At 36.3% G+C, this 12,076-nt stretch overlaps 1 protein-coding gene across 1 annotated transcript; it reads right to left on the bottom strand.

Annotated features, from left to right (window-relative positions):
* Nucleotides 1-364: 364 nt before the first annotated feature.
* LOC143619885 (uncharacterized) lies at nucleotides 365-10,695 on the bottom strand. The gene is made up of 7 exons (XM_077091708.1): nucleotides 9,955-10,695; nucleotides 8,199-9,174; nucleotides 3,397-3,676; nucleotides 2,521-2,628; nucleotides 2,083-2,361; nucleotides 1,113-1,256; nucleotides 365-885 (listed from the first exon to the last, which is right to left on the bottom strand). The coding sequence occupies exons 1-7, from the start codon at nucleotides 10,691-10,693 to the stop codon at nucleotides 697-699; spliced, it is 2,715 nt and encodes a 904-aa protein (XP_076947823.1). The 5' UTR covers nucleotides 10,694-10,695; the 3' UTR covers nucleotides 365-696.
* Between the last annotated feature and the right edge of the window lie 1,381 nt (nucleotides 10,696-12,076).

Here is a 12,076-nt window from a genome sequence, read left to right as displayed (position 1 = left end):
ATAGTAATGCTTTGATAAATTTCAGTTGTGAAATTATTGAATTTGTAAGAGTGGATTGCTGCATTTTAGTTCCTTGTTGAGCATGCTAGACTAACATCTGCATTTTATATAAATGATTGCATTGTGAGGGAAAATAAGAGTCGAACCATATAGTATATACAACTTGTAAAATATTAAGGTTCATAAATTTTAACTGTTATAGTACAATTTGTTTGATTAGTAACTTTGTTCATAATAAATGAGAACAGAAGAAATATTTTGAGAATTGAGATTAATGAAAAAAAAATAACATTACTGTTCCGTTTTGTTTAAAAACGGAACGAAGAACCATCAAGAATCACGTACTCACATGACCCTAAACACAAGAACACAATTCTTAGCCAAAACAACTTAAAAAGAGAGTAATTTCAACAAATAGCCTAAACTGTTAATTTACTAACTACGAAAATAACCCCTAAAGACATGGTATATGATGATGATGATGATGATGATGATGATATATACAAAAGTCCTTCAACATCACTTGTGGTCATGCAAACTTGTAAATTCTACTTGCCACCCAAAAACTGATAACCACTTTAAACACCGGTTTGTGGTTTTAATTTAACTCCATCAAAACACATCTTTTAAGCACCTGAATCCCGAAAGCATAAAGGTATGCTTGCCATTTTGTCATCATCCAAGTCTTAGGTTATTTCAAGATGAGATCGGTTCATAAGGGTATGATAACCACGGGTGTTTCAAAGCTTCTGATGCCGAAGGGCGTGTTTTTGGAGAGATTTCAAGCAAATGAGAGACGAAGTTTATGAATCCTGGATCCCCCATCGGTAGTCGATGCCTTAAGGACGTTTTTTTGGGGATTAAATACTCTAATTTGTTTGTATCCTAAACAAAAAATGAGCCAAACTTAATAAATACTACAATAAAAAATGGGCAATAAATTTTATTTTCAATAACATAGAAGTCAATTTATATGAAAAGAAGATCTTGGCAGTTTTGGACCGTTTAGGCGTTTACTTATTAATGAGTCGATTTTGATCATGCTTTTATCTCAAACTGGCCAAATTGAAACAATTAAAAATCAAAAAACAAAAATAATAATAATGGTGTACCTGGTTACGTTCATAAAGCGTATAGCTTTTGGAGAAATATTTGTATGTATCTCGCCCTTTGGCGAGCATGTCTTGGCTAATTGGACTAATAATTCCAATCACGCGGGCGAGTAAAGTAGCCGGGGAATCGTTCTGAAAGAGAACCTACGACATGCAAAACCTTATTTAATAAAAATAAAAATAATTTAAAAGGTATGAAGCATCAAATTCCATCAAACGGGTTGAAAGTCTCCCAACCAACGTGTAATTTTAGTGTATATAGCTCCTAAATCTCTTTATTTAGAAATACATTATTGAACATATTTAGAACATCAATTATGCATTAATGTTTAACTATATACATTATTGAACATTTTTTGTCCTCGCAATAATTTAGTCTTTTGTAATGAACACCCTATATAATTATTTCTCAATAAAAATATTTTTTTCTTTTGCAATCATACATGACACGCTAGTTAACTCAGCCCATTTCAACCCATCCCAAACAATTAACTAGTTATGCAACCCAACCGCCCATTTTATCACTTGTAGTTAGGGGTGCAAACGAGCCGAGCCGGCTCATGAGCTATTCCAGATCGGCTCATTAAAAGCTTGAATCGGGCTGAGCTTAAACGAGCTCGAGCACTAGCTCAAGCCTTAATATAAGCTTGTTTAACAAACGAGCCCAAGCTCGAGCTTCACTTATCTATCTCGAGCAAGCTCGCAAGCCTAAACAAGCCTATTGTTTATATAATTTTCATTTATTGTATTAAATATATATTGATACAATAATATTTATTACAAAAAAACTGTGATAAGAATAACTAAATTATATATTTTATGTTGTGTATAAGCTATAACTAAAAAATCAAATGTATATAAACTAACTATAAATAGAGTAAATCATAAGCCGAGCTCGAGATATATAAAAAGAGCTCGGGCCCAGCTCGTTTGCAGCCCTACTTGTTGTTACAATGATAAAAATACTCACATTTCCGGTACAAAGTTCAGCCAAGATGCAGCCAAGGGACCAAATATCAATCTTTTTATCATATGGAAGCCCTAAAATAACCTCAGGTGCGCGATATGATCTAGATTGAACATAGGAGTAAAGATGATCTGTTTCAAAACAGCTACTTCCAAGATCAATAACCTTCACTTCACATCTACTATAACTTTTCACCAAAATGTTTTCAGGTTTCAAATCACAATGGATTAGTCCAAGCCCATGCAAAAACTCAAGTGCCTCTAAACATTGGATAGTTATTGACTGCACCACAAATAATAAAATGAAAGCAATGCAAATTTCTATTAGTTTCTTTCGCATAAGAAATGTGATAAATGGAGGTGACGACTATTATTTTTGACCTTTTAAAACATTATGATAAAAGTCTTTTTACTTAAACATTGGGACTAATGAAATTCACACCTGCAATCTTGTCATGGTGAAATAAACCTCTCCTCCAGATTCTCTATTAAACTTATGAAATTCATATAAGTTTGCTTTGAGAAGTTCACAAACAATTAGCAAATGCTCCTGAAAGTATATAAGCAATGATAATATTATATACAAGTTAATACAATGGCAAAATTTTATAAAAGACACAAGCTGTTCTTTCAAATAAAAGCACATAACTTTATCAAGCCACGTCATGTAATCTTGATAAACAGATATGTAACAGAAACAAGTACAAACTGAAAAATATGGGTTATTTTATATATGTCCTTCTAAAAGTTCAAAATTTTATATAATACCAATATACGTATCCTTCTAGATTTCATCATATCACATTTACCCTTTCATACACTAAAAATAATCATATTTACTAATTTTTTAGTAAATAAATAAAATCAGTTATTTATAAGAATCTAGTTCATTGAATAAATATGTAGGAAAACAACATTATTACTGAGAATCATCTCAGTGCATAAAATTCTTTCAGTGAACTGGCTCTTGTAAGTAAGTAGTTCTTTATTTACTATAAATAGACAAATAATAATACTTTTAGTGTCTTGAAAGGGTAAATATGATATTATAAAATTTTAAACACACATCCACACACTGAGACACACATATGTATCTGTGAAAGTTTGATTTTCTTTTTTGTTTGTCTATCAGTTCTAAATAAGTTCAAATTTTTAGTAACTGGTTTATTTTATGTACTGTAGAATGCGTAAACATGATATTATAAAATTTAAAACAATATATATGAAAACTTTTTAGGACATATATAAGATTGCCTATAAGTTTTATTATATATAGTCAACCAAAAAGGATAATTTCCAAATAATAAAATCTACTTACTCTGTAATAAAAGTAATCATAAAGTCTGAGAAGATGATACTTGTCACCAGGATCATGCTTGTTGATGAATTTCAAGAGCTTTATCTCATCAAGACTCTGATCAAAAAAATCTTTATTATTTTTGATGACTTTCACGCACACGTCCATGCCTGTGTGAAGATCATGCGCTTGAATCGCTTTGCTGAATGCAGCAGATCCAAGATACTCCGTAACATGATAACGACCCGCAATCACCGAATTTAGAACAACATTGAAATTCTTGTCCTCCTCAAAGCCAGTTCTGAGAAATAATAAATTAATAAAACCAATTTTAACCAATTTAACATATAGTAGTGTGTATAACAGGTTCTACAAATCTTCATCAGGTTTGGCAGAAAATTCAATTCATCTTTCAGCATGAGAGGGTAAACTGATAAAATTTCTGGCCAACTTCACTATATCAGTATCTTTAACCTCTTTGCTAAAGAGCAACTTAAGAACATATTAAAAGAGTGGACTAAAATGGAGGCTATCAAACCAAGTTGAGCTATAGCAGAAAAATAAGCAAATTTACACATCTACATAATTCGTAGCGGCTTTTCTTCCCAAGTTCATGGAATTGCATGATGCATTTTTATGGGTCAGCTTCCGGCTCGATTTAGGTTTTAATTAGGCTTGGCAAAATTGGGTGGGTCAAGCGGTTAGGGTCACTATAGGTTATCCGCAAAATGAGTTCAGGTTAAAACAGGTTGTTTTCAAAATGCATCAACTTGGTTGGGTAAATACGGGTCTTTTAAAAACATATCAATTTGGTTAGGATTAGAAAAAGGGAATATCTCATAGAATAATAACCAAGTTTTAAAAGTGTTCCAATTAGGTCACTCATGCAATTTTTTCCCAAATCGGGTCACTAAATCTTCAAATCAAGTCTCACCGATTTTTTTGTGCACCAGGAAAGAAATTGAGGATAAGATGTGGGAGTCGGAATTTGCAATATATGTAGTTAAATTTAAATAATTTAATTATATTAAAATTTAAAAATAAAAATTAAAATCCACGTCATCACTCAACGTCAACGTCAAAAAAAAAGATAAAAAGATTTCCTATGTTAAACAAAAAAGAAAAAGGCTAAAAAGAACATGTTAAAACCTTTAATTTAATAAAATATGAAAGTTGAGTGACTTAATTGGAACACTTTTTAAAGTTGAGTGACCTAATTGGAACACCTTTGAAACTTGGTTACTATTATATGAAATTGCCCCTTAGAAAAACAGGTCGTTAAATAATTGCATCAATTTGGTTCGGGTCAAAAAGGCTTCTGGCCAAAAAGGAGTCGGGTTGAAATGAGTCGTTTTAGAAAAAATTACCAAAACAGGTTCACCCGCAATATTTTCGTATGGTGGTTAGTGGCTGTGATGGTGGCCATGGTGGTGGGGTGACTACGACATTGGACTGGCGGTGGCATTGGAGTGGCAGCGGCAATGGCGTTGGACTGGTGGTGACGGCAATGGTGTCGGCGACAAGTAGGATGTGGAACAAACAATGGTCATGGGTGATGCTAACCCATTTGGACCCTTTACATTAACAAGTTTTATAATGGTTACCCGTTGACTAATTTAAGTAGACCCAAATTTACCCATTGATTGATTTAAGATGACCCAAATGAGCCCATATACAATTTATTTTGCCCAAACCAACCCATACTTTGAAGAATGGGCCAAGATTGCCACCTGTAGTTTTAATGTAAATTACTATTTCATAGCTACACACACATATGCATACTCAATACACATTATACATATAATTATATTTATATTTGTTTTATTCGGATTGATTAGCTTGTGGATTTGAACCTAGACAACTTAGACTTTCTATTATTGGTCTAGGACGCTTTTGTTAGAATGCATATTCACATTAGATAAAAAAACCAAATTATAAAACCAATCAACTGAAATTGTGATTTGGTTGGTTTTTGTTAGGAATCAGAGTCGGTACGCAGCGGAAAACCACACACAAGCACAAACGAAAGCAGAAAAAATAAGAGACACGAGATTTATAGTGGTTCGGCCAAGATGCCTACGTCCACTCTGCAACTAGGAAATTCTTTATTAGGTGCTCAAAGAATACAATTACATCATGTGTATTTATAGGACAAGATTAGCTTGGGGAATAAGTCATCTAAATTAGGTAGGAACTAATTAGGGCCGGCTGCCCTTTTCCTTAATTCAAACCAACCTAGGGCCGGCCAATTAAAGGCCTTCGCATCCCAACAATCTCCCACTCGAAGGTCTTTGCATATTCAGCAATTTCATCCAAATAACCCAACATCAGTAACTCCAGTATTCTTTATGTCTGAGTCCTCCAAGCCTCCAGTTCTCACAGAACAAGCTAAGACTCCAAAACCTCCCTAGTTGCAATTCCCCTCATTAATTAACTGAAGGGCCGGTTGAAGCTCCCCCGAGCTCCAACCCAGTCGTGACTGTTACCGCCACAAACTCCTCCTCTGTCTCAACCGATTTGCACACTCCACCGGATCCAGAGATACACCGAGGACCTTTACCACTCTCCTTATTAAGCAAGATTCTTCCAAGAGAGATTTTCACAGCCGGACTAGCAGTCTTCAAAACCCAACGTTGTTTTGTAACAGTAACCGGAACACGTCCCTTGCTCCCACTGTCACCGAACCCCTGACCTAGTTTAGACTTCCGACTCCGCTCAGCTCGAATCACTTTGGCACAAGGCTCTAATCTTGCAAACTGAACCTTCTTTTGCCCCTTCGACTCAGTGAGCCTAACTTTGTTTTGAGGGACGGCCACGCTTCCCTCAACAGGTACTTCCACCATGTATAATGAACCTTGCCTGTTTCCACGAGCAATAACCAGATTACCTTTAGTTACCTTCCATTTGCCACCACCAAACTTTACTTCTAGTCCCTGTTTATCCAGCTGACTGACAGAGATAAGCTTACTCTTCAAAGCTGGAACAACCCTGACATTCTTCAAGTTCCATGTGGTTCCCAAATCAGTTACTAAAGTAACGTCACCCATGCCCGTAACATCGAGAACATCCCCATTAGCCATTCGTACCTTCCCAAAGTTACCAACCTTTAGATTCACCATCGTATCCCCGCTGTGCATGGCATGGCACGATGAAGCAGAATCCATGGCCCAAGAATCAATAGAAGACTCCGTACAGCAAATCAAAGCATCTTCTTCACAATCAGAACCAAATTTATCCTGACATGTGTTTATCTGCTTTTTGCCTTCATTCTTCTCAGATTCTTCCTTGTTCCTTCTTGGACATTGATTTTTCACATGTCCAAACTCCTCGCAGATCCAGCACCTCACATCCTTTAGAGCTCGAGTTGAACTTTTCCCCCTACTCCCACTGCTCCTGTTATTTCCCCTTCCCCTGCCAACATTAAGTAACTCTGAAGATGACCCGCCACTAGAGTTCTTCCGGCGAATATCTTCACCCAAAACACTATCCCGGATCCCGTCAAACTTCAAAGTACCAGCCCCCGCAGAATTCGTGATCGCTGTCACAAAACCTGACCAGCTTTCAGGCAGAGAGGATAACAAAATCACAGCCTGAGTATCATCATCAAATTTCATGCCTACGGTTAATAACCTAGACAAAATCGAATTGATGTTATTAATATGATCAGTAACTGAACCGCCATCGTTCATCCTTGTCATGAACAATTCCCTCATCAAGAACACTCTATTACCGGCAGAAGGCTTTTCATACATGTTTGACAGAGCCGTCATCATACCACATGTTGTGGTTTCTTTCATAATGTTGAAAGCCACGCTCCTCGTCAAAGCCAGTATGATCTTTCCTTTTGCCTTCTTGTCCTTTGAGTCCCAAATCGCTTCATCAGCCGCACTCATTCCTTTTGGTTTTTCTGTCAAAACCATATCCAAATCGTGTTCCCCAAGTAACGCCTCTATTTGCATTTTCCACCATGCAAAATCAGTCCCGTTAAACTTGTCGATTCGAACCCTCCCGTCTTCAGCCATTGCAAACGAGAAAGAACCAAAAAAAACACGAACAACCTGAAGCCAAGCAACCTCCAAAGAAAAAACCCTAAAACCCGAAACACCCGACCCGGTGCTTCACCTGCAACGCCCGAGTGAAACCTGCAACTCCAAGAAGTCCAAAACAGGAATTCTAATTGCAAAATCACCCGGAAAACCGTGTGTAAACAACGAGCCAAAGCTCTGATACCAGTTGTTAGGAATCAGAGTCGGTACGCAGCGGAAAACCACACACAAGCACAAACGAAAGCAGAAAAAATAAGAGACACGAGATTTATAGTGGTTCGGCCAAGATGCCTACGTCCACTCTGCAACTAGGAAATTCTTTATTAGGTGCTCAAAGAATACAATTACATCATGTGTATTTATAGGACAAGATTAGCTTGGGGAATAAGTCATCTAAATTAGGTAGGAACTAATTAGGGCCGGCTGCCCTTTTCCTTAATTCAAACCAACCTAGGGCCGGCCAATTAAAGGCCTTCGCATCCCAACAGTTTTGTTTGGTTTGGTTCTGTTCTTGAGATAGTTGAACTTTGGAAGTTTAGTTCCATATTTTACAAAACGAAAACAAATTGGTTTCACCTAATTGGATTGGTTCAAAGTTCAAACTGAACAATCCAAGTGAACAAACTAAGAATTTCAAACCAATTATTTACTTCGTTCAGTAAACCAAAAGCTCTTGCCTATATGATTTGCAAGATATAGATAGAAGACGAATAATTAGCATAGAATTAATAGCTTAGCAATTACAGAAATTGTTCCAAGTGAGAACAAAAGACATACCTCTTTTTTCTGTGTACAATTTTAAGGTCAAAGGTTTCAAATTCCTCCTCTTGAGCCTTTATCTGATTCACTTGCTCTTGAACAGCAGCAGCCTCTTCATCCTCCAGTGAATCACCTGGTTCTTCTCTTGAACCACCAGCATTCTGGTCCACCTGGCGGGCCAATTCCGCATAGCCATATTTTGTAAAGGAAGAAGGGCTGGAATCTGCTGTACCTGCACCATCCACATCTTCATCTTTTGAGCTTTTGACAGGCGACGAGCTACTACTTTTTTGTCTCCATGGAGGGGTAAAATCGTCATTTTCCTCACTTACAATAGGATTGGTCAACGTGCGACCAGCTCTAGGAGGTGGAAAAGAAAATCCACCACTCACGTTTTCAGTCAATTTACCCGGATGCATGGCACTCTTAGTGTTGACTTTCATGTTCCGGTCAACATATTTCCTCTCGGACTCATGTGATGAAATACCATCCAACTCTCTCTCGCTACCGAAATCCGCCACATCACTGTTGATCCCCACACCAATAGATCTAACTGAACCATGTTGATCCTCATCTGCACAAAGATCATCATCATACTGACCAATCATATCATCTGATTGAGTGACTGGGCCCACAATCTTTGAATTAAAATAATGATCCCCACACAGGTCCTCTTCTGCAAACGAAGGATATGAAAGATCGTCATCATCATTTTTTTCCGGGATTTTTTCTTGTGGGTTGGTTTTGTTTTCATTATCACTTGGGTAATCAACTTCATGAGCAAGAAACCAGGTTTCATCTTCAATGGGTTGTCTCATATAACCAACATCATCATCGTCATCATATTCATCAGAGTCCCAATAATCATTTGGGTAATCAACATATTCACTCAAACCGTCACCAATAGTTGCAAATCCAGATACTAGATCAGAAGTGTCCTCAGTTAGCCCCTGACTTACAGAGAACCAATTGCCTCCTGTAACCCGTTTTCCACCTGAATCATCAAGTGTAGATGGTAAGAACATTGTTTTGTCATTCTTTTGATAGCTAATAATGCATAAATACACTATAATTTATTAGACAAAATGATCAAAAGTTGCATAGGTAAATGGTTTTTCAAAAAGGCAGAGAGTTATTCATAGTAAAGATTCTAAAACTATAACTGGATTGCAATCGGGAGCCACTGTTTAGGAGTAAATATTTTTAGCACGTGACATCAAGCAAAGCCAAAACATAATTCAGTTTTCTTAACTCATATTCATGTGAAAGTTATTCTTCATCATTATTTCGATTCTGCAAGCATAGTTCAAGCATTTAAAAGATGTTTCTTTGTACAAATTACATAAATATCCAAACACTTTGTTTCACTCACACTTTTGGTCATATACTTCATGATACATAGGTCATGAGATATCCACCAACAGTTTTTAACCAACTTAAAAATACCATAATGTGAAATGCACATGCAATTCCTAAGGGTCAAAATCATATAATAGGTCTATATTACTGACCCTAATCCTAAATTATAAGAAATTGCCGGCCAAAGGAAGTCAATCATGCTTGTGCAAGTAAGTTTATGGATTGATGAACCAAAGAATTGAGGGCACACCAAGAATGTTAGAAAATTAGCAACGACTAAAATCATGATACTGTATACACACAGAAAACACATGCCGAAAGTAAAATATGAGCATGGGTGGAATGTGTACACACACATAGAATCACATAACATAAGAATTCAAAGATGAAATGAATGTATGTAAATACTACTGACCTGAAGAGCTTATTTCTTGACCAATAGGAACATCAAGAAATGATCCAATAAGATAACTACTGTCAACGTTGAGGGTCTTCGAACAAGTTCCATCACGTTGATCTTTCTCCTCCCAAACTATACTTGAGGGTTTATCATCTGACTTAAGTTTGACAGGTGGCAACCTAGGTAACTCTTCCTTGTGTCTCTCTGAGATCACAGGAAACCCTAAACCACCAAAAGCACTTCCAACCTCATAACTTGCTGATGCATCTCCCTTAGGGGATGGAAATACAGTTTTAACAGAATAGTCTTTCCACAATTTTTGTGATGAATTGCATTTGAATTCATCATCTTTGTGCACTGCACCAGTAACCTTATGTTGATGATTTGATGTGAGTCTATCTGTATCAGTTAAATCAGATGGATGGATCTTTGATTGAGTAAAAAATTGACACTCTTTCACATCATCTGCTTTAATAACAGCTCCATTTTGCTCTTTAACAAAGGCTGTGCTTTTCCACTTACTAGATGGTCCGTTTCTTGCAGCTCCAAACTCGATTTCCTTCACAACAAACTCTTGTCTTGATAATTCATCACTCAGTTGAGAATACTTTCCTTGTTCAAGTTTAAGATCTTGCATAAACCCATTTAAATCAGTTAGGTTATCAATCTCATTAAGCAATGCAGCCTCAGCCTTGGAAAACTTATTATTCTTCAGATATTCAAGTATCACATTGACCGAGCTTGAATCTGACATGTTTGAACTGCCACAATTGAACTAAACTAATTAATGCTATTATTATTATTATTATTATTATTATTATTATTATTATTATAAAAAAGATCCTCTAAACACAAATATAACTTGATAATACAGGAATAAGCAATTGTTTTAACTTAAGCAAGACCTATTCAAACTCTAATCCAGGTTCCACCAAATGTCCACTCCCAGTTTCAACTTCAACTTACTTTAAAAAAACTCGAAACTACAATTCGTCTTTGAATTTCACACTTACTGATATTTGAAGTAAACTTATTGATACTAATATTCTATTATTAAAAAAAAGGTCCTCTAAAAACAAATATAACTTGAAAATACTTAAGCAAAGACCTATTAAAACTGGAATCCAGGTTTCACCAAATGTGACCTAGCAGGTTCAACTTCAACTACAAATTACTTAATAAAAATTTAAACCTACATTTCATCTTTGAATTTCACACTAACTAAGTTACTACCAAATGTTGCAAATAGAAATGAACTAGTAATCAAATTTGCACTTGAAAATGACTAGGTTTAGCATCTGCAATAACACATTACAAACAAATAAATCATTCAAACGCGATTACTTACTCCACCATTACATGTACTAAAACAAACTAATGCAGTTCGAGCAGTAACGAATCATGAACTTTACCCAAATCGGAAAGAATAATGCGCCAACTGAATGCTTCTATGCAGATCTTCTTTTTGCTGCGGTTTAAAGCAGCAATAGCGTTTTTCTCTTCTTCTTCCCCAGGGAATATATATATATATTAGACCTTGGGTTATATACAACATGGCATTTAAACCCCAAACTTGTATTATTATGAAAACGACCCAATATGGTCCATTTTTGTGACTTTAAACTTAAACTCAGGCTTATCATAAATATATATGCATGACTTTGAGTTTGACAGGATAGATAGATAGATAGATAGATAATGGTGCTAACTACTTGCCTACTTGGGTGGAAAAATTAATTTATAAAATGGCTACTTTCTTATCTTATATTTAGGTTATCACATGGACTCACTTTGGTTTTAGAGTTTGGTTTGGGATTCATACAGCCGGCTGTCACTTGACACTTAGCAGTCGTTGTGAAACCACAAGAGCATAACTCTCCGGCGTAACACACGGTGGGACGAAAAACCAGGTGGGCTTGGGATTCAAAGTGACAACCTTACACAAGGCCTAGCTCCAGCCCATCGTTGCCATAATCCACCAAAAGTGACACAAGTGAGGATCGGACTTGGGTCTCCACTGTAGAACTCAAGCCTCCTACCACTGTGCCACAATTGGTAGATTAAACTATATGTTGTCTTGTATCAATATTTTCTTAATTGTCTCGTGTGAGAATGGGCTTAGTGGCTAGACTAGATG

Source organism: Bidens hawaiensis, unplaced genomic scaffold (assembly GCF_021521415.1).
Source record: "Bidens hawaiensis isolate Kalapana, Puna unplaced genomic scaffold, B.hawaiensis_p1.1 tig00002525_1, whole genome shotgun sequence".
Classification (NCBI taxonomy): domain Eukaryota; kingdom Viridiplantae; phylum Streptophyta; class Magnoliopsida; order Asterales; family Asteraceae; genus Bidens; species Bidens hawaiensis.
The sequence above is the reverse complement of the archived record's forward strand: the minus strand, read 5'-3'. Positions and strand labels throughout refer to the sequence as shown.